We start from the raw sequence: 18564 nt of genomic DNA, 5'->3' as shown, positions 1-18564 counted from the left end.
TGTACAGGCTTCCTTCTTTTCGCTCTGTCATTTAGGTTAGTATTGTGGAGTGACTACAAATGTTGTTGATCCATCCTCAGTTTCTCCTATCACAGCCATTAAACTCGAACTGTTTTAAAGTCATCATTGGCTTCACGGTGAAATCCCTGAGCGGTTTCCTTCCTCTCCGGCAACTGAGTCAGGAAGGACGCCTGTAGCTTTGTTGTCACTGGGTGGATTAGCACACACCACTAACTAGCTAGCCATTTCACACCAGTTACACTCACCCCCCTTTGACCTCCTTCTCTTCAGCAACCAAGCCACAGCCCTTGCAGAGCAAGGGAAACAACTACTTCAAGGTCTCAGAGCCAGTGACATTACCGATTGAAACGTAACTAGCATGCACTGCTAAATAGCTAGCCATTTCACACCAGTTACATGAGCTTGAGAAATGTTTACAAAAACAATGGATAAGTTGCCCTAAGAGTTGTGCAAGGTTGGTAAAATCGTATTAAAAATTATTCATAACTGTAATGGCTGCTAAAAGTGCTTCCACCAAGTATTAACTCTTGGGTGTGAAGTCATACACAATCAATGCATCCTCATTTTGTATTTTTTAGTCATTTTTTCCCTATAGTTTTTCTTTCATTTTGGAAATGTGGAGTAGCTTGTGGATAGGAAAATATCAAAATTAATAATTTTTTWGAATTAACTTTAAGGCAGCAAAATGTGAAGAATGTGCAAGGGGTGTGTAGACTTTCACTAGCGACTGTATGTATGGTTAATTGGTAGAGCATGGCACTTGCAATGCTAGGATTGTGGGTTTGATTCCCGGGGCCACCCATACATAAAATGTATGCACGTATGACTGTAAGCCGCTTTGGATAAAAGCATCTGATAAACGGCATATATTATTACTGTATATGTACTGTACCTGGCCCTCATCTCAGACACCTGGTCAGTGATCTGSCCCAGGGTTTTGGCAGTGCCCAGGATATCCCTCCGCTCCRTCCCAGCACACAGCTCTCCCACCTTCCCAGCCTCATCCAGGATCTGACGGATGGCCTGTTCTCCTGCYTCCCCTGATCACCAGGASACAMWGASCACGGCAAGACAAATGTTACTTACAACCTAGAGAAAAAGGACAACTGCATTGTTCAATTGGCGCCAATCAGAAGGAAACAGACTGATACAGGGAGAAACTACTTACACTCCAATAAAACAGATTGTTTTAGTTTTTAATTGAAAAACAATGCGCTACAGATTGCCGAAATGCAGAGGTTTTCAAACCTCTCCTCGGGTACCCCCAGCCATTCCATATACAGTTAAAGTCGGAAGTTTACATACACCATACCAAATACATTTAAACTCAGTTTTTCACAATTCCTGACATTTAATCCCAGTAAAAATGCCCTGTCTTAGGTCAGTTTGGATCAACCAATTTATTTTAAGAAATGTGAAATGTAGAGAGAATGTAGAGAGAATGATTTATTTCAGCTTTATTTCTTTCACAATTCCTTGTGGGTCAGAAGTTCACATACACTCAATTAGTATTTGGTAGCATTGCCTTAAATTGTTTAACTTGGGTCAAACGTTTCGAGTAGCCTTGCACAAGCTTCCCACAATAAGTTGGGTGAATTTTGGCCCATTCCTCCTGACAGAGCTGGTGTAACTGAGTCAGGTTTGTAGGCCTCCTTGCTCGCAGACACGCCCACAAATGTTCTATAGGATTGAGGTCAGGGCTTTGTGATGGCCATTCCAATACCTTGACTTTGTTGTCCTTAAGCCATTTTGCCACAACTTTGGAAGTATGCTTGGGGTCATTCTCCATTTGGAAGACCCATTTGAGACCAAGCTTTAACTTCCTGACTGATGTTTTGAGATGTAGCTTCAATATATCCACAATTTTCTTTCCTCATGACGCCATCTATTTTGTGAAGTGCACCAGTCCCTCCTGCAGCAAAGCACCCACACAACATGATGCTGCCACCCCGTGTTTCACGGTTCGGATGGTGTTCTTCGGCTTGCAAGCCTCCCCCTTTTTCCTCCAAACATAACAATGGTCCTTATGGCCAAACAATTATATTTTTGTTTCATCAGACCAGGGGAAATTTCTCCAAAATGTACGATCTTTGTCCCATGTGCAGTTGCAAACCATAGTCTGGCTTTTTATGGCGGTTTTGGAGTAGTGGCTTCTTCCTTGCTGAGCGGCCTTTCAGGTTATGTCAATATAGCACTCGTTTTACTGTGGATATAGATACTTTTGTACCTGTTTCCTCCAGCATCTTCACAAGGTCCTTTGCTGTTGTTCTGGGATTGATTTGCACTTTTCGCACCAAAGTACGTTCATCTCTAGGAGACAGAACGCGTCTCCTTCCTAAGAGGTATGATGGCTGCGTGGTCCCATGGTGTTTATACTTGCGTACTATTGTTTGTACAGATGAACGTGGTACCTTCAGGCGTTTGGAAATTGCTTGAGAAAAGGTCTTGGCTGATGATCCACCCCCCCCCCCCCCCCCCACCCCCCTCCCCCCCCCCCCCCCCCCCCCCCCCCCCCCCCCTCCCCCCCGCCCCCCCCCCCCCCCCACCCCTCCCCCCCCCCCCCCCCCCCCCCCCCCCCCCCCCCCCCCCCCCCACCCCCCCCCCCCCCCCCCCCTCCCCCCCCCCCCCCCCCCTCCCCCCCCCCCCCCCCCCCCCCCCCCCCCCCCCCCCCCCTCCCTCCCCCCCCCCCCCCCCCCCCCCCCCCCCCCCCTTTCGATTTGCCCATGATGTCAAGCAAGAAAGGCATGAGTTTGAAGGTAAGCCGCTTGAAATACATCCACAGATACACCTCCAATTGACTCAACAATAGTCAATAGCCTATCAGAAGCTTCTCAAGCCATGACATCATTTTTCTGGAATTTTCCAAGCTGTTTAAAAGCCACAGTCAACTTAGTGTATGTAAACTTCTGACCCACTGGAATTATGATACAGTGAATTATAAGTGAAATAATCTGTCTGTAAACAATTGTTGGAAAAATGACTTGGGTCATGCACAAAGTAGATGTCCTAACCGAACTTGCCAAAACTATAGTTTGTTAACAAGAAATTTGTGGAGTGGTTGAAAAACGAGTTTTAATGACGCCAACCTAAGTGTATGTAAACTTCTGACTTCAACTGTATATATGAACTATTCCAGAACTAGCACACCTAATTCTACTTGTTAATTAATAATCAAGCCCTTGATTACATGAATATGGTGAGCTAGTTCAGACTACAACAAAATAGTTTAATGTCTGGGGGTCCTCAAGGAGAGGTTTGAAAACCACTGCCCTAATGAACACGGCCCTGGTATATTAAGCCACTGGGAAGACCAGTCTCTGTTACCTTGTTGGGCGTTGGGATCCCCCAGCCAGCTCTTGGCCTGGGTCATCTTAGAGTCGATGAGTGCCAGAGCTCTCTTCATGGCCTCTGTATCCTTTAGTGTCAACAACAGGGTTAAAAGAGATAACACGGATGAATAACAAAGAACCTCCCAGTCTAGAACCTCCCCAAAAATACACATTTGAAAAAGATTGATTGACTACAATTAAGATTTTGTATTACAGCATTTTGAGACCTTGGGACTATAAGGTTCTATCTGTGCAAAGCATAGTTCTGAGATATTGAACATCAAAGTTTTCATATCCCAGATCTCAGAACTGTCTTGTAGTGAATTATTCTTCCATAAACCATTAAGACACTCAGCTTAAAGGTACATAAAGTACAGAGTATCAAAATCCTAAGACATTTATAAATCAGTTATTTTAGGAGAGTGCAATCGCAGATAGAACCTTATGGCTCTGAAATGTCAATCTGGGATCAGCCATAAGATTCTATCTGGCAGAGAATGTTAAAATTATTTCAATTTCAATAGAAAAGTATAAACATTTAATGATTAAATAAATAAAAGTACCCTTCCTTCTTTCTTATGGTCATCACACATTTGTTAAAGCGATAGTTCTGTCAAATGGCAAATGCGCTATATTCTATGGAGAACTAGCAACATTGCCAAAGCTTAGCACTCGATGAGTAAACTGATATAATTTTCTGGTATCTGACACCCAAAGTCAGTAAACTACTTTGTATTAATCGATAAAATGTGGTAAGTTTGTACTTTTTGTGAAATACCCTTTCCATGGAGGTTTTCATATTTATATAGAACAAGATGAAAAGACAAAAACAGCAATGTCTCCACTAAGGGCCTTAAACATGCTCTAAGACCGGGTTTCCTAAACTCAGTCCCCCCAAGGTCTATGTTTTGTTTTTTGTCCTAGCCCTACACAGCTGATTCAAATAACCAACTCATCATCAACCATTGATTATTTGAATCAGTTGTGTAGTGCTTGGAAAAAAACCATAATGTGCACTCAGGGTGGCCCCAGAACTGCATTTGGGAAACCCTGTTTTAAGGCACCTGTATTTAATTATTTTTACCATAAAGAGGTTACATTATGGCCATTCTTCTGAAAAAGTGGTGAAAAAAATCTAAGTAATTGAAAAAGAAGACCAGAACTTATGATATGAATAATCAAGAACTTTGGACTATAAGGWTCTATATGCAAAATGTAGAGTTTTGASATAATTAATATTTTTGAAGTCCCAGATCTCAGAACTGTTTTGTGAGGTCTTCCTCTTTCATGATTTAATAACTATATAATCTTACATACAATTATTTGTGATTGACAGCTCAGCATTGTGTGATTGGATTGCAGATAGAACCTTACAGCACCAAGTTAAAAGGTGTTTGCGCAGATAGAACTTTCAGATGTAATTTTTCTTATAGTAAATTGACAAAAATAAATATATTTAAAAGGACCATCTAAAGAGCAACTCTGTGAATAACACATTTTTGACCAAAATGTCAGACAGAAACTTATAGTTCCAAGGTCACAATTTGACATACACAAAGATTTGTTCAAATAATTTGTGCAATGTCTAAAATTAGGTAATGTCCCTAATGATCATTCCTTTTTAGCGTAACCCTTCTGTAGTTTACTGTATGTCTTCGGAGTCAGCTAATGGTCTATCTGTCAATGAGCCAGATATTCCAGCATGTGTTTGGAGTTTGAACAGGGTTGGAATAGTGATCTCATACAGTAACAGCATTTGCCTGCTTGGGGAATTCATTAATGTGATGATGACTGATGGGCTCGGCATTCACACAGATGAACACACGGATCATGACGTTACATAGTTACATAGGGAAAAGACATGTCATCTCCATGATTACTACCATTACAGTACACACAACAAACCTGCAAAAAGCTGTCACACACACATCTGTACCTCAAATGCAAGGTTAACCTCTGACAGCAAGACACAACTGTAAAAGTGCACATGCTGTTCAAATCAAATCACTTTCCATTCTTTTGTRGAGTCCCAAATGGCACCCTATCCCTACATAGTGCACTACTTTTGACCAGAGCCCTATACAGTGGTGAGGTGGAGCTCCTTGGACCCTTCCTGCCCGGAAGTCATTTAGCCATTCATTGTAGCCACTGGCACTCTGTATAGTTTTCTTGTGTCAATTAACTCGTGACAGTCCTGGATTACTCATTAAACTAACAAAGTCAGATTTAGTCAACAAATACTATAGTCAGTTTAAAAAAAGGTTAAGGGTACAAGACTGTTTACATATCTGGCTGTGTTGGCAAAATCACTACATATCTCATTGAGCCAAGCGGGGAAAGGCTGCCTGTTATCACAGTTCCAAGACCAGTCAGAAACGTTCACCTATGCCAATGTCGTCGGTGGATCTCAAAAATGAACTTGGATCTGCGTTAAGTAACAATGATATCCATTGCCACCTTTGTCTTACGACACGACAGATAGCTCAAACCAGTCATGACTATTCAACAAAACAATATATCATTTTCAAGTTTCTTTCCAGCTAATTTCTTAGTTACATGCTTGTATAACTAGCAAAGGAGTTTTGAAGTTAAGGTTGCAGTATTTATGAAGCCTGGCAATGACAACAAAACCTTGCATAGTTCAGCTAGCCAGKTAGTTTAGCCAGGGAAAACAAGCTCGGGACAGGACATAGCTGGGCGCACATGCGCACTAACTAGGCTAATGCAGTTCACAAATGTTTATTTTTATTTATATATTTTTATTTTTATTTACCCCCTTTTCTCCCCAATTTCATGGTATCCAATTGTTAGTAATTACTATCTTGTCTCATCGCTACAACTCCCGTACGGGCTCGGGAGAGACGAAGGTCGAAAGCCATGCATCCTCCGAAACACAACCCAACCAAGCCGCACAGCGCACCTCCAACCCAGAAGCCAGCCGCACCAATGTGTCGGAGGAAACACCGTGCACCTGGCTACCTTGGTTAGCGCGCACTGCGCCCGGCCCGCCACAGGAGTCGCTGGTGCGCGATGAGACAAGTTTATCCCTACCGGCCAAACCCTCCCTAACCCGGACGACTCTAGGCCAATCGTGCTTCGRCCCACGGACCTCCCGGTCGCGGCCGGCTGCAACAGAGCCTGGGCGCAAACCCAGAGTCTCTGGTGGCACAGCTAGCGCTGCGATGCAGTGCCCTAGATCACTGCGCCACCCGGGAGGCCCACAAATTTTTGTTTTTATGCCCTGATATCAGGAGTTGGTGGCAAAAAGTTAGATTAAACAATTCAGAGACTGAAGCGAATCGGTATACAATCCCGAWATCAGCTGTAACCGTCAAAAGTAAAACAAAGCTTAAAAAGATGTTTGAGCAGGGGCGCAACTGTCACTGGGGACATGGGGGGGCAATGTCTGAAATTGCATTTTGTCCCACCCAGTTTTATCATTGAAATGTGATACAAAACGAGGCAACGGTGTGCTTTAGGACCATGCAGACACCTCCGAGTGGTCAGGTAGGCTGTTTAGAGTGTTTATCCGACTGGATAAAAATGTGATGCCCCCCCACTTCTAAAACCAAAGTTGTGCCACTGTGCTTGAGTGAACCTGAATCCATAAAGTTAATAGTGAAGTCACGTCCGGACACGGTAGACTTCTCCTCTTCACCACTATGGGCCATGGTGAAAAGTACTACACATTATACTGTGTGTACAAAACATTAAGAATACCTTTCTAATATTGAGTTTCACCCTCTTTTCCCCTCAGAACAGCCTCAATTCCTTGGGACATGGACTCTACAAGGTGTCGAAAGCGTTCCACAGGGATGCTGGCCCATGACTCCAATACTTCCCCCAGTTGTGTCAAGTTGGCAGGATGTCCTTTGGGTGGTAGACCATTCTTGACACACACGTGAAACTGTTGAACATTAAAAACCCATCAGCGTTGCAGTTCTTGACACAAATGCCTGGCACCTACTACCATAACACGTTCAAAGGCACTTAAACATTTTGTCTTGCCCATTCACCCTCTGAATGGTACACACACACACACAATCCATGTCTCAATTGTCTCAAGGTTTGAAAATCCTTCTTTAACCTGTCTTCTCCCCTTCATCTACACTGACTGAAGTGGATTTAACAMGTGACATCAATAAGGGATCACAGCTTTCAGCTGGATTCATGGAAAGATCAGGCGTTCTTAATGTTTAGTACATTCAGTGTATAGTGACTAGGGTGTCATATGGGACACAACCGTCAATATGGGTGTGGGGTGTTGTTTCACATCATAAAAAGCCAATCGACTGTGACATTGCACCTCAATCGGAGTAAATATAACAATTTGTCCAAGTCAAGAGATGGCTTGAATGGTGTTGAAACAAAGCAGAGTTCTACACAACATGTGGCAGAGTGATGGTTACATTTTTCTTTTTAGCCAATGTGCTTATCCAGAGTGACTTACAGGGGTGAGTACATATATTTTCGTACTGCTCTCCCATGAGAATCGAACCCACAACCCTGGCATTACAAGCACCATGCTCTATCAACTAAGTCACACAGGACCTTGGTTGAGGGTTGAGTGATAGGCTAGTGTTCTTGTATGTCCTTTGAATGGCCTCATGCAGTTTATTACTTTTTACTCCATAAAGGACATCCACAAGTGGATGTTCTCTCTGATCCCACCACCCATGAGATTAAAGCCTTGGCCTTCAGGGACAATACAGATCTATGCTATATTAATACTGTACGTCTACTGTCTAGTCTCTACTGCATCACTGAACCAATATTAGCCTAGCGGTTTAGAAAGTTGGGCTAGTAACTGAAAGGTCGATGGTTCTAATGCAAGAGCTGGCGAGTTGAATAAAAAAAATAAAAAAAWTGTCCGTTCTGCCATTGAACAAGAACAACAACTGCTCCCTGAGTGCACGAGGCTCAACTTCTCTGCTGGTTTGGTGCCCTGGCTACCACGCTGTATACAGTCTGAAGCGAACCCGTGCACATGCGCCGGGATTGTGTGTGACTACGTGAGAGCGAAGTGTTGCATCTCAATATCTCTGGTGCTGCTAGTGGCGAAGTCATTTTGCTGAGTCTACCTTTAAAAACTGTGAAATAAAAATAAAAGAAACATGAAGTAAAACAATAAGGTGAGGAATGATGTCACTACGACTATGTCGCAAATGGCACCCTAGCTTCCCTATATGCCCAGGTCAAAAGTAGTGCACTATATAGGGAATAGTGTGCAATTTGGAATGCATACAAGGTTTACTTTACCAAGTGGTGAAGCCAGCCTGAGAAGTGGACAGGTGGTTTGACAAACCAATCCTTTCACAACACAAGCAAACACACACTCTCTAACAGTACACTCCATCCATCCAGTGAGAGGCCCTTGCGTTGGGGATTATTAGTATTGGGGATCATGTAAGGTGAGAGGACATTAGATCATTTAAGGAACCTAGCTAGCTAGATATGTGAGCAAAGGACCACTGTTTTTACACACTGACACTAGCGCAGTCCTGGAATCAGTCAATTTTTTTGACCACTTGATGATTTGAGTGCCATTCTCCCATGGGTAAAAATATAGTGCAAGATATGTACACTATTACTACACAGATCAGCATTAATTTACACTGCCTAAGGACAGTTTCCCATAGCCTGACTAAGCCCAGAATAAACCTGGACTAAAAAGCATGTTCAATGAAGAATCTCATTTGAAAGTACTTTAAAGTCCAGGAATAGGCTTAACCTGTGTTCCAGAAACTGGCCCCTAATCTTACTGGAACGTTGAATAAAAGATCCATTTGACATGACTCCATAGTGCTATGGATCAATAAGACACCTAAAGGACATCCTACTGCTGGTATCTATAGGAGAAGGGCACTCAGGTCAGCTGTTTATGTGTTATGTCAAACTTGCAAAAACAAAACAACCCCCCCAAGAAAATCAAGAAAAACATTGCTTGTTAAAGGAATATTTTAGGGATTTTTGCAATGAGGCCCTTTATCTAGTTCCCCAGAGTCAGATGAACTTGTGGATACCAATTTTGTTTCTGTGTCCAGTATGAAGGAAGTTGCAAGGTAGTTTCGCGAGCCAATGCTAACTAGCATTAGCACAATGACTGGAAGTCTATAGGTATCTGCTAGCATGCTAGTCAGCATTCAAACCGCATTCAAAGACATAAAAATGATATCCACGAGTTCACCTGACTCTGGGAAAGTAGACGAAGGGCCTCATTGCCAAAATCCTGAAGTATCCCTTTAAAGTAAAGTAAAACAACTGCGAACATTTTTAGAACTTGCTGCACATTTTCCCCAAATGTGTAATTCCATTCCATTAGCATTGCTTATGCTTATGCTGCATCTAGCATAAGGCAACATCTCTCACACTCACCTAGATCGTGTATCTACTACAGTAGCACTCATAGTTTTACCTTAGCACTGATCTACTACACAAAAGCACACATGGACAACCACATGGCACAAACTGTCATCGTCATCATCATCATGTCAGCACACAGACAGAGATCTATCAGTAAGGTTGCAAAATTCCTGGACAGTTCAATAAATTCCTTGGTTTTCAGGAAACCATGATTGGAAGATTTCGGCTTTCCCGCTGTTTCCCTCCTGATTCCGGGAATCCTCCAACTGCGATTTCGGGAAAACCAGGGAATTTCGTGAAAGTTCCAGGAATCTTGCAACTCTAGCTATCAAACATGCTGCGTCCGAATGCACAACAAGGTAGGTAGGGGGCGAAAAAGGTAGGCTTACCTTCTACAGGGAGGGGAGGGGGGGGTAAAAAGAAAGGAAGAACAAAACAAATACAAATGTTTAACCAGACATACCAACCAAGACCAACGGGAAAAAAGAGGCAACGTAAAAAATAGTAAGAAGCTTAGTAAAGAAGAAGTCATTCAGAGTGGAGAGTGGGGTGACATGGGAAATAAATACAGCCGGTTGAGACTGACTGGGCATGCTAAGCAGGCAGAGTGGTGGTCAGAAAGAGTTAAAGGAGAAGTTATTTTTTTACAACCAAATCTCTATTTTTTATTGTTGAAGGGTTTAGACACATTTTTGTAATTTCACTTGTTTTTGGGGCCCTGAAAAAACAAGAACAAAGGCTCCAAAAACACCCAAATACTTCCTTTCAGAAACAGAAATGCTCTCAGGATAGTGATGCAGGTCTTTAGATGAAATCGTGTCATTCTGAAATGTATTCGCACCTCTCTGTCCATTCTAATGGTAACTGCCAAAATAAAGGAAACGCTTGAATAAATGAGGAATACAAAGTATATTGAAAGCATGGGGTGCTTCCACACAGGAAGTTCCAGATACTTGTAGAATCTATGCCAAGGAGCATTGAAGCTGTTCTGGTGGACAAACGCCCTAGTAAGACACTTTGGGGGATACTTAGTCAGTTGTATAACTGAATGCCTTCAACTGAAACGTGTCTTCCGCATTTAACCCAACCCCTCTGAATCAGAGAGGTGCGGGGGGCTGCCTTAATCTTATGCTGGTGTTTCCTTTATTTTGGCAGTTACCTGTAGCAGCAGGCTACACAGAGAATGAAACAGCTGGATAGGGGAAACGGCAAGAGTCGCGCAAAACAGAATATGACATTGCTTCAGAATCACACAAMTTCATGTGTACAATATCTAAAGACCTGCGTCACTATACAGAGAGCTTTGACGTTTCTAAAAATATGTTTTTGGAGCCTTTTTTCATGTTTATTCGGGGCCCCCATACTACACAACGAGAATGAGGAAGTGATTTGCTGTTTGGGGTAAGATTTTCAAAAATTTGAAATCCCCCCAAAAGTTGTCTGGACCATATATATATATATCTATATATATATAAGAGAGAGACATAGATAGAAAGAGAGAGAGATAGAAAGATATATAGATAGAGAGAGAGAGCCTATGCATACCTGCTTAAATGGAAATTAGGACCCTGTGCCTGTGGCCTCAAGCAATCTTAAAATAGCAATGTAACAAATCAATCAATCACCTCAAAATAAGCTTATCCAAAATTAACAAAAATAATTTTACTAACAATGAACAGTAAATGGGCATCACACTTAAACCTGTCCAGGCTGCGGTGCGCTCTACTCCCACCGCATTCTGGGAGTCTGTACATGTACGCGAGAGCACAGTGTATAGTGCATGTGAGCGCACGTGGGTGTTTAGCAGACCAAGCTTTGGCCCAGACAGTCACTGCTTTGCTTTTAGCCTTTAATTTGAGTCCAGATTCATACGAACTCATACTGGACAAAAAAACATAGCTTTCTTTAGCCGGTGCAATGAGCGAGTGACTGGGCAAAGCGATTTCACTGCCTAAGAGAAGCAGCTCTCGAGGGTCGAGGTGTGTGCGTGTGGGAGAGACCGGGCCAAAAACAAACTCTGGGGTGAAGTTTCTCCCAGGTACAGCATCTTTCCCCCAATTCTAACATTAACCGTTAGTGGGGAAAATGCACAACTGACCCAAGATCAGTGCCTAGAAGCAACTTCAKCCATTAGTGGCAAAGACAACCCTGAGGGTGTGGTTCTAGCTAGCTATGTACCTTATTGGCCCAGGAGTCTTCGTCCCAGGAAGTGAGCTGCAGCACCCTAATGATCTCGTTGATCTCAGCGCTCATCTTTTCAAAGGTGAAGTTCCTGTTCTTCAGAGACTCCTCTACTCCCTGGCTGCCGGACGTCTTGGTCGTTACAAAGATCTTGATACCTATAGTAACACCACAACAATGACCATCAGTAACAAGCACTTAGTTACTTGCAGTATAGTCGTAAGTATAGGTAACTGAACTTGAGGTCTTCACGGGTCCAACAGACCTTGAAATTCCGAGATCCGACCGAAACTGGGTCCTAAATTTTGTCTCGGATCGGGTTCGAGCTGATATAATTGCCATAGGTCTCGGGTATGTGCAATTGAAATTGATGTACCAACAGGACCTCCTCTGTAAATCTGAAGGTGGTTGATGAGAACTGTGTGAGCTTGTTATCTGTGTCAGCCAGCTGAAACTGGTTCTGGCCTCTCATCTAACATGCGCCTGCTGCTAAGGAGAGCGAGAGAGTGAGTGAGAGGAGCCTTGGCCTAGTCTACTGTTGATTGTGAAGATGGAGGCATTTTTCATTGAAGTAAAATGAAAGTTAGAGAAAGAGTATAATGAAAAGAAGTCGAGAAGTGGAATTTCCATGGGGAAAGTTTTAATATTGTAATAGGCAAAGATGATAAGAACAATTGCGCGGCCAACTCTTCAGGTTTGACGCAATTTTCTAACTTGTATTTTATTTATTTTTCATATTTATTATAATTAGATGTATCATTATTTTAGGCTTTAATATGAATCCAAACAAGTTCTCTAAATATGCAAAAAGTGTTTGGTTTCATTCTGTTGAGACATTTTCGAATGGCTAAATTAAGTTCGAACTGTTTTTAAAATGTTTTGCTCGGTATTTCGTTTAAGATAGGTTATAAGTAGGCCTGTTGTAAAAGAAAGATCATTAGCTTATTGGTGTCATTTGTTCAGTAGCCTATGGTATAGGGACTAACCTTTGTTGAGAGGCCTAATTGCTTCAATATAGCCTGTTCAAAACTTGTGGGTTTAAACCAGCTCTTTAAATACACTACATCACCAAAAGTATGTGGACAACCGTTCAAATTAGTGGATTCGTTCCATGATTTTGGAATAAGATGTTAGACGATGTTCGAGTTGTTCGATGAGTGTCCACATACTTTTGGTCATGTAGTGTTTGTAAAAAGTATTTTGTTTCATTCTGTTGAGACATTTTCATTGGCCAAATTAAGTTACAAACTGCATGTTTGCCGCAATATAGTATAATTACTATGTTACATTCAAACTATGAAAAAACAAAATCAGGGCGAGATGCAAAAATAAACTTATTGTAATTCCGCAATATAATAACCTGTTTGTATTTTCCCTATAAGCAATGGCTTGTTTTACTTTTGACATTACCCTAATAAAGTTTAGAAAATGTTGTGAAGGTTTGGTGTGTTGTGGCTATTATACGCTTTAGCTACTGCAGGCAAGTGCGCATTGGCGCTCCAATGGCCTCCGACAATTGAACTTGAGTGAGGAAGAATGTTTTAGGCCTACCAAGAGTTATTCCTTTAATTCTAACAATATAACCCTCCTCTTTATATGTTCGAAATTAACAAATTAGCCTAACTCTGTATAGCAATAGTAGCCTATCTGACAAGGATAAAAATGCATCTCGGTGTTGGAAACATGCACCAGGATATCTCTCTCCTGTCTCTATAGGACTAGGCCCTAAGCTTCTCGTCCTTATATATACAGTTGAAGTCGGAAGATTAACATACACCTTAGCCAAATACATTTAAACTCAGTTTGTCACAATTCCTGACATTTAATCCAAGTAAAAATTCCATGTCTAATGTCAGTTAGGATCACCACTTTATTTTAAGAATGTGAAATGTCAGAATAATAGTAGAGAGAATGATTGTTTCAGCTTTTATTTCTTTCATCACATTCCCAGTGGGTCAGAAGTTTACATACATCAATTAGTATTTGGTAGCATTGCCATTAAACTGTTTAACTTGGGTCAAACGTTTCGGATAGCCTTCCGCCAAGCTTCCCAAAATAAGTTGGGTGAATTTTGGCCCATTCCTCCTGACAGAGCTGGTGTAACTGAGTCAGGTTTGTAGGCCTCCTTGCTCGCACATGCTTTTTCAGTTCTGCCCACAAATGTTCTATGGGGATTGAGGTCAGGGCTTTGTTGATGGCCACTCCAATGCCTTGACTTTGTTGTCCTTAAGCCATTTTGCCACAACTTTGGAAGTATGCATGGGGTCATTCTCCATTTGGAAGACCCATTTGCGACCAAAGCTTAACTTCCTGACTGATGTCGAGATGTTGCTTCAATATATCCCCATAATTTTCCTGCCTCATGATGCCATCTATTTTGTGAAGTGCACCAGTCCTCCCTGCAGCAAAGCACCCACACAACATGATGCTGCCACCCCCGTGCTTCACAGTTTGGATGGTGTTCTTCGGCTTGCAAGCCTCCCCTCTTTTTCCTCCAAACATAATGATGGTCATTATTATTTTTTATTATTATTTTTTTTTCACCTTATTTATACCAGGTAGGCTAGTTGAGAACAAGTTCTCATTTGCAACTGCGACCTGGCCAAGATAAAGCATAGCAGTGTGAAACAGACAACAGAGTTACACATGGAGTAAACAATAAACAAGTCAATAACAAATTATGGCCAAACAGTTTATTTTTGTTTCATCAGACCAAAGGACATTCTCTCAAAAAGTATGATCTTTGTCCCCATGTGCAGTTGCAAACCGTAGTCTGGCTTTTATGGCGGTTTTGGAGCTGTGGCTTCTTCCCTGCTGAGCGGCCTTTCGATAAAGGACTCGTTTTACTTGGATATAGATACTTTTGTACCTGTTTCCTCCAGCATCTTCACAAGGTCTTTTGCTGTTGTTCTGGATTGATTTCTACTTTTCGCACCAAAGTGCGTTCATCTCTAGGAGACAGAACGCGTCTCCTTCCTGAGCGGTATGACGGCTGCGTGGTCCCATGCTGTTTATACTTGCGTACTATTGTTTGTACAGATGAACATGGTACCTTCAGGCGTTTGGAAATTGCTCCCAAGGATGAACCAGACTTGTGGAGGTCTACAAAAAAAATTCTAAGGTCTTGGCTGATGTCTTTTGATTTTCCATGATGTCAAGCAAAGAGGCACTGAGTTTGAAGGTAGGCCTTGAAACACATCCACAGGTACACCTCCAATTAACTCAAATTATGTCAATTAGCCTATCAGAAGCTTCTAAAGCCATGACATTATTTTCGGGAATTTTCTAAGCTGTTTAAAAGCACAGTCAACTCATGTAAACTTCTGACCCACTTGAAATGTGATACAGTGKATTATAAGTGAAATTATCTGTCTGCTAACAATTGTTGGGAAAATTACTTGTGCCATGCACAAAGTAGATGTCCTAACCGACTTGCCAAAACTATAGTTTGTGGAGTGGTTGAAAACTAGTTTTAATGACTCCAACCTAAGTGTATGTAAACTTCCGACTTCAACTGTATATATACACACACACACACAGTACAGATTTGTGTATTAATATCATACAGTGGACACCTAGGGATATAGGCATATATGCATGCAATGCCCTGATACATTTAGCGCTCAAATATCTGACAGCTGAACCCTGAGGTGGACAATTATTGTTTTAGGAAAGTAAAAACCAATAAAACAATAGGCTATAAAGTTATGAATATGCTACACATCAAAACGGAACAAATGCTTTTTTGGTGTAATTTGTTATAGGCTGTTTAAGGACACGCAACCGTGGCTCATTTGGCCAAGCGTCCGGTTTGACGTTTCTTTCTCTCCCTTTCTTTTTCTACTCTCGGATCCTAACTGGCACGGGCCTGTTTTTCCACGCGCCTTTTTGAACGGGACTGACTGTCCTCGGGTCCATTTGAAGCGGTTCGCTGTTTATTTTTTWAAATAATTATGCATATTGGGTCGGGTGGGAAAGACCCGGTTCCATTTAGGAATGGGTCCAACTTTACGGACCTGTGAAGACCTCCACTGTGAACATCCAGTATTACTCTGTTAGAGAAACAGTTGTGTGTTAGAGTCTGGTCTAGTGGTATAAAGGTCGACTCTGGACTCTGCATACCCACTGGCGACGAGGGTTCCAGCCCCATCTCAACCTTTACTGTCTATGCCCTTCTAGTGTCCATCTTCCAATCTACATTCACTCTGTACTATCATAAAGAATACCAATATGAATGATCTTTTAAAAAAAAGACAGTTAGGAGAGAAAAGAGAGAGCAGCTCGTTGACTGTGTTCAATAGAATAGATACGAATCTCACCTGAGATGGGTACAGGGAGCAACTCTTTAACTGTGTTCAATAMAATAGAATAGAAGCTCACCTGAGATGAGTACAGGGAGRAGCTCTTTGACTGTCTTTAATAGAATAGAAGCTCACCTGAGATCAGTACAGGGAGCAGCTCTTTGACTGTCTTTAATAGAATAGAATAGAAGCTCACCTGAGATCAGTACAGGGAGCAGCTCTTTGACTGTGTTCAATAGAATATAATAGAAGCTCACCTGAGATGAGTACACAGAGCAGCTCTTTGACTGTGTTCAATAGAATAGAGTAGAATGGAAGCTCACCTAAGATGAGTACAGGTAGAAGCTCTTTGAATGTGTTAAATAGAATAGAGTAGAAGAGAAGCTCACCTGAGATGAATAAGGGCAGCAGCTCTTTGGCTGTGTGAAACAGAAAAGAGTAGAATAGAAGCTCACCTGAAAGGAGTACAGGCAGCAACTCTTTTTGTTCAATATAATAGAGTAGAATAGAAGCTCACCTGAGATGAGTACAGGGATCAGCTCTTTGGATGTGTTRAATAGAATAGAGTAGAATAGAAGCTCACCTGAGATGAGTACAGGGAGCAGCTATTTGTGGTCAATAGAATAGAAGCTCACCTGAGATGAGTACACAAAGCAGCTCTTTGACTGTGTTCAATAGAAAATAGTTGATAGAAGCTCACCTGAGAGGAGTATAGGCAGCAGCTCTTTGTGTTCAATAGAATAGAGTAGAAGCTCACCTGAGATAAGTACAGGGAGCAGCTCTTTGACTGTGTTCAATAGAATAGAGTAGATAGAAGCTCACCTGAGATGAGCACAGGGAGCAGCTCTTGTGTTCAATAGAATAGATTAGAATAGAAGCTCACCTGAGATGAGTACAGGCAGCAGCTCTTTGACTCTGTGTTCAATAGAATTAGAGGAGAATAAGGAAGCTCACCTGAGAGGAGTACAAGGAGCAGCTCTTTGTGTTCAATAGAATAGAGTAGAAGCTCACCTGAGATAAATACAGGGAGCAGCTCTTTGAATGTATTCAATAGAATAGAGTAGAATAGAAGCTCACCTAAGAGGAGTACAGGGAGCAGCTCTTTGAATGTGTTCAATAGAAAATAAGCTCACCTGAGAGGAGTACAGGGAGCAGCTCCTTGTGTTCAATAGAATATAGTAGAATAGAAGCTCACCTGAGATGAGTACAGGGAGCAGCTCTTTGAATGTGTTCAATAAAATAGAGTAGAATAGAAGCTCACGAATAGAGTAGAAGGTCACCTGAGATGAGTACAGGGAGCAGCTTTTTGACTGTGTTCAATAGAATAGAGTAGAATAGAAGCTCACCTGAGATGAGTACAGGCAGCAGCTCTTTGACTGTGTTCATGGAGTTGACCAGCATCACGCGGTGTTCCTGGTGGGTCAACTCCTGCTGTCGCTCGTCAATCATCTTTGCCATCTTTGTCATCCCTGGACAGGAACAACAACAAAGGCTCGGTTATATAACGTGTTTCTCTCACGTAATTTCCACTTCCTGTCAACATGCCATCCATGCAGAGAACATCAAGTCAACATCAGGTCATCATGTCAGGAGCATAGGGTGTTGAGGTGGGATTGATGCAGGATCAGCTTGTGTTTTGCAAAATAAAATTTAAAAAGTAATGTCAAACATTTATGGATAAAGCATATATTATTGTTATTATGCATTATATCATCTCAGTAGCCAGGTATTGGTAACTAAAGTATGTGGTTTTGACATGTGGTTGTAACACCTATGCAAATGTAACTATGAAAGGACTGACCTGGTCCCAGGTTCTTTGTGTATGTGATCAGGTCCTCCATAGATTCCACTACCTCTGCCACGGTTAGGTACTCCAGGATACCTTTGCAGACACGAATTATTTTACGAACCTGCAATTGATCAGAACAACACGAAACAGGATCAATAATCTACATTGTCTTGGTCACCCAGCTTGGTGTGGAAATTAGATTTGAAGTCAGATTCAACTTTTTAGACTAGTGTTTCATGCGAGACCTTTCATTCTTGGACTCTAAACTCCATCTTCATTGGCTAAAGACTTCTTATTATGATGTGTGAATCACAGCTGAAGGTGATTCTTTCAGAATGATTATGCTAACGTCATATTACATAAACGCTATCTTGGACTTAAATGTCCAAGACAAATTTCCCCTCAGGCCAATAAAGTAAATCCTAATTAATTGTTGGTACAGTATTTTGTCTAGCTATTTAGACTGGATATTAATGCTGTGCTACTGACATTCCTGTCTCTTTGTCCTGCTCTTTCAGCTCCAGACCAGCTGCATGTGTTGTGTACTGTGTGTGTGTGTTCGTGTATACTGTACGCCTCT

The 18564-nt window shown here is 41.9% G+C and overlaps 1 protein-coding gene across 1 annotated transcript in view; it reads right to left on the bottom strand.

Annotated features, from left to right (window-relative positions):
• vclb (vinculin b) overlaps nucleotides 1–18564 on the bottom strand; it is a 72122-nt gene that overhangs the window by 15354 nt on the left and 38204 nt on the right. Inside the window, exons 4-8 of the mRNA XM_024008211.2 lie at nucleotides 17997–18105; nucleotides 17542–17664; nucleotides 11892–12052; nucleotides 3346–3436; nucleotides 914–1061 (exon numbers count right to left, since the gene is read on the bottom strand). Of these exons, the coding sequence (XP_023863979.1) occupies nucleotides 914–1061; nucleotides 3346–3436; nucleotides 11892–12052; nucleotides 17542–17664; nucleotides 17997–18105 (632 nt within the window). The remainder of the gene's footprint in view (nucleotides 1–913; nucleotides 1062–3345; nucleotides 3437–11891; nucleotides 12053–17541; nucleotides 17665–17996; nucleotides 18106–18564) is intronic.

Source organism: Salvelinus sp. IW2-2015, linkage group LG18 (assembly GCF_002910315.2).
Source record: "Salvelinus sp. IW2-2015 linkage group LG18, ASM291031v2, whole genome shotgun sequence".
NCBI classification, from domain to species: Eukaryota; Metazoa; Chordata; class Actinopteri; order Salmoniformes; family Salmonidae; genus Salvelinus; species Salvelinus sp. IW2-2015.
The sequence above is the reverse complement of the archived record's forward strand: the minus strand, read 5'-3'. Positions and strand labels throughout refer to the sequence as shown.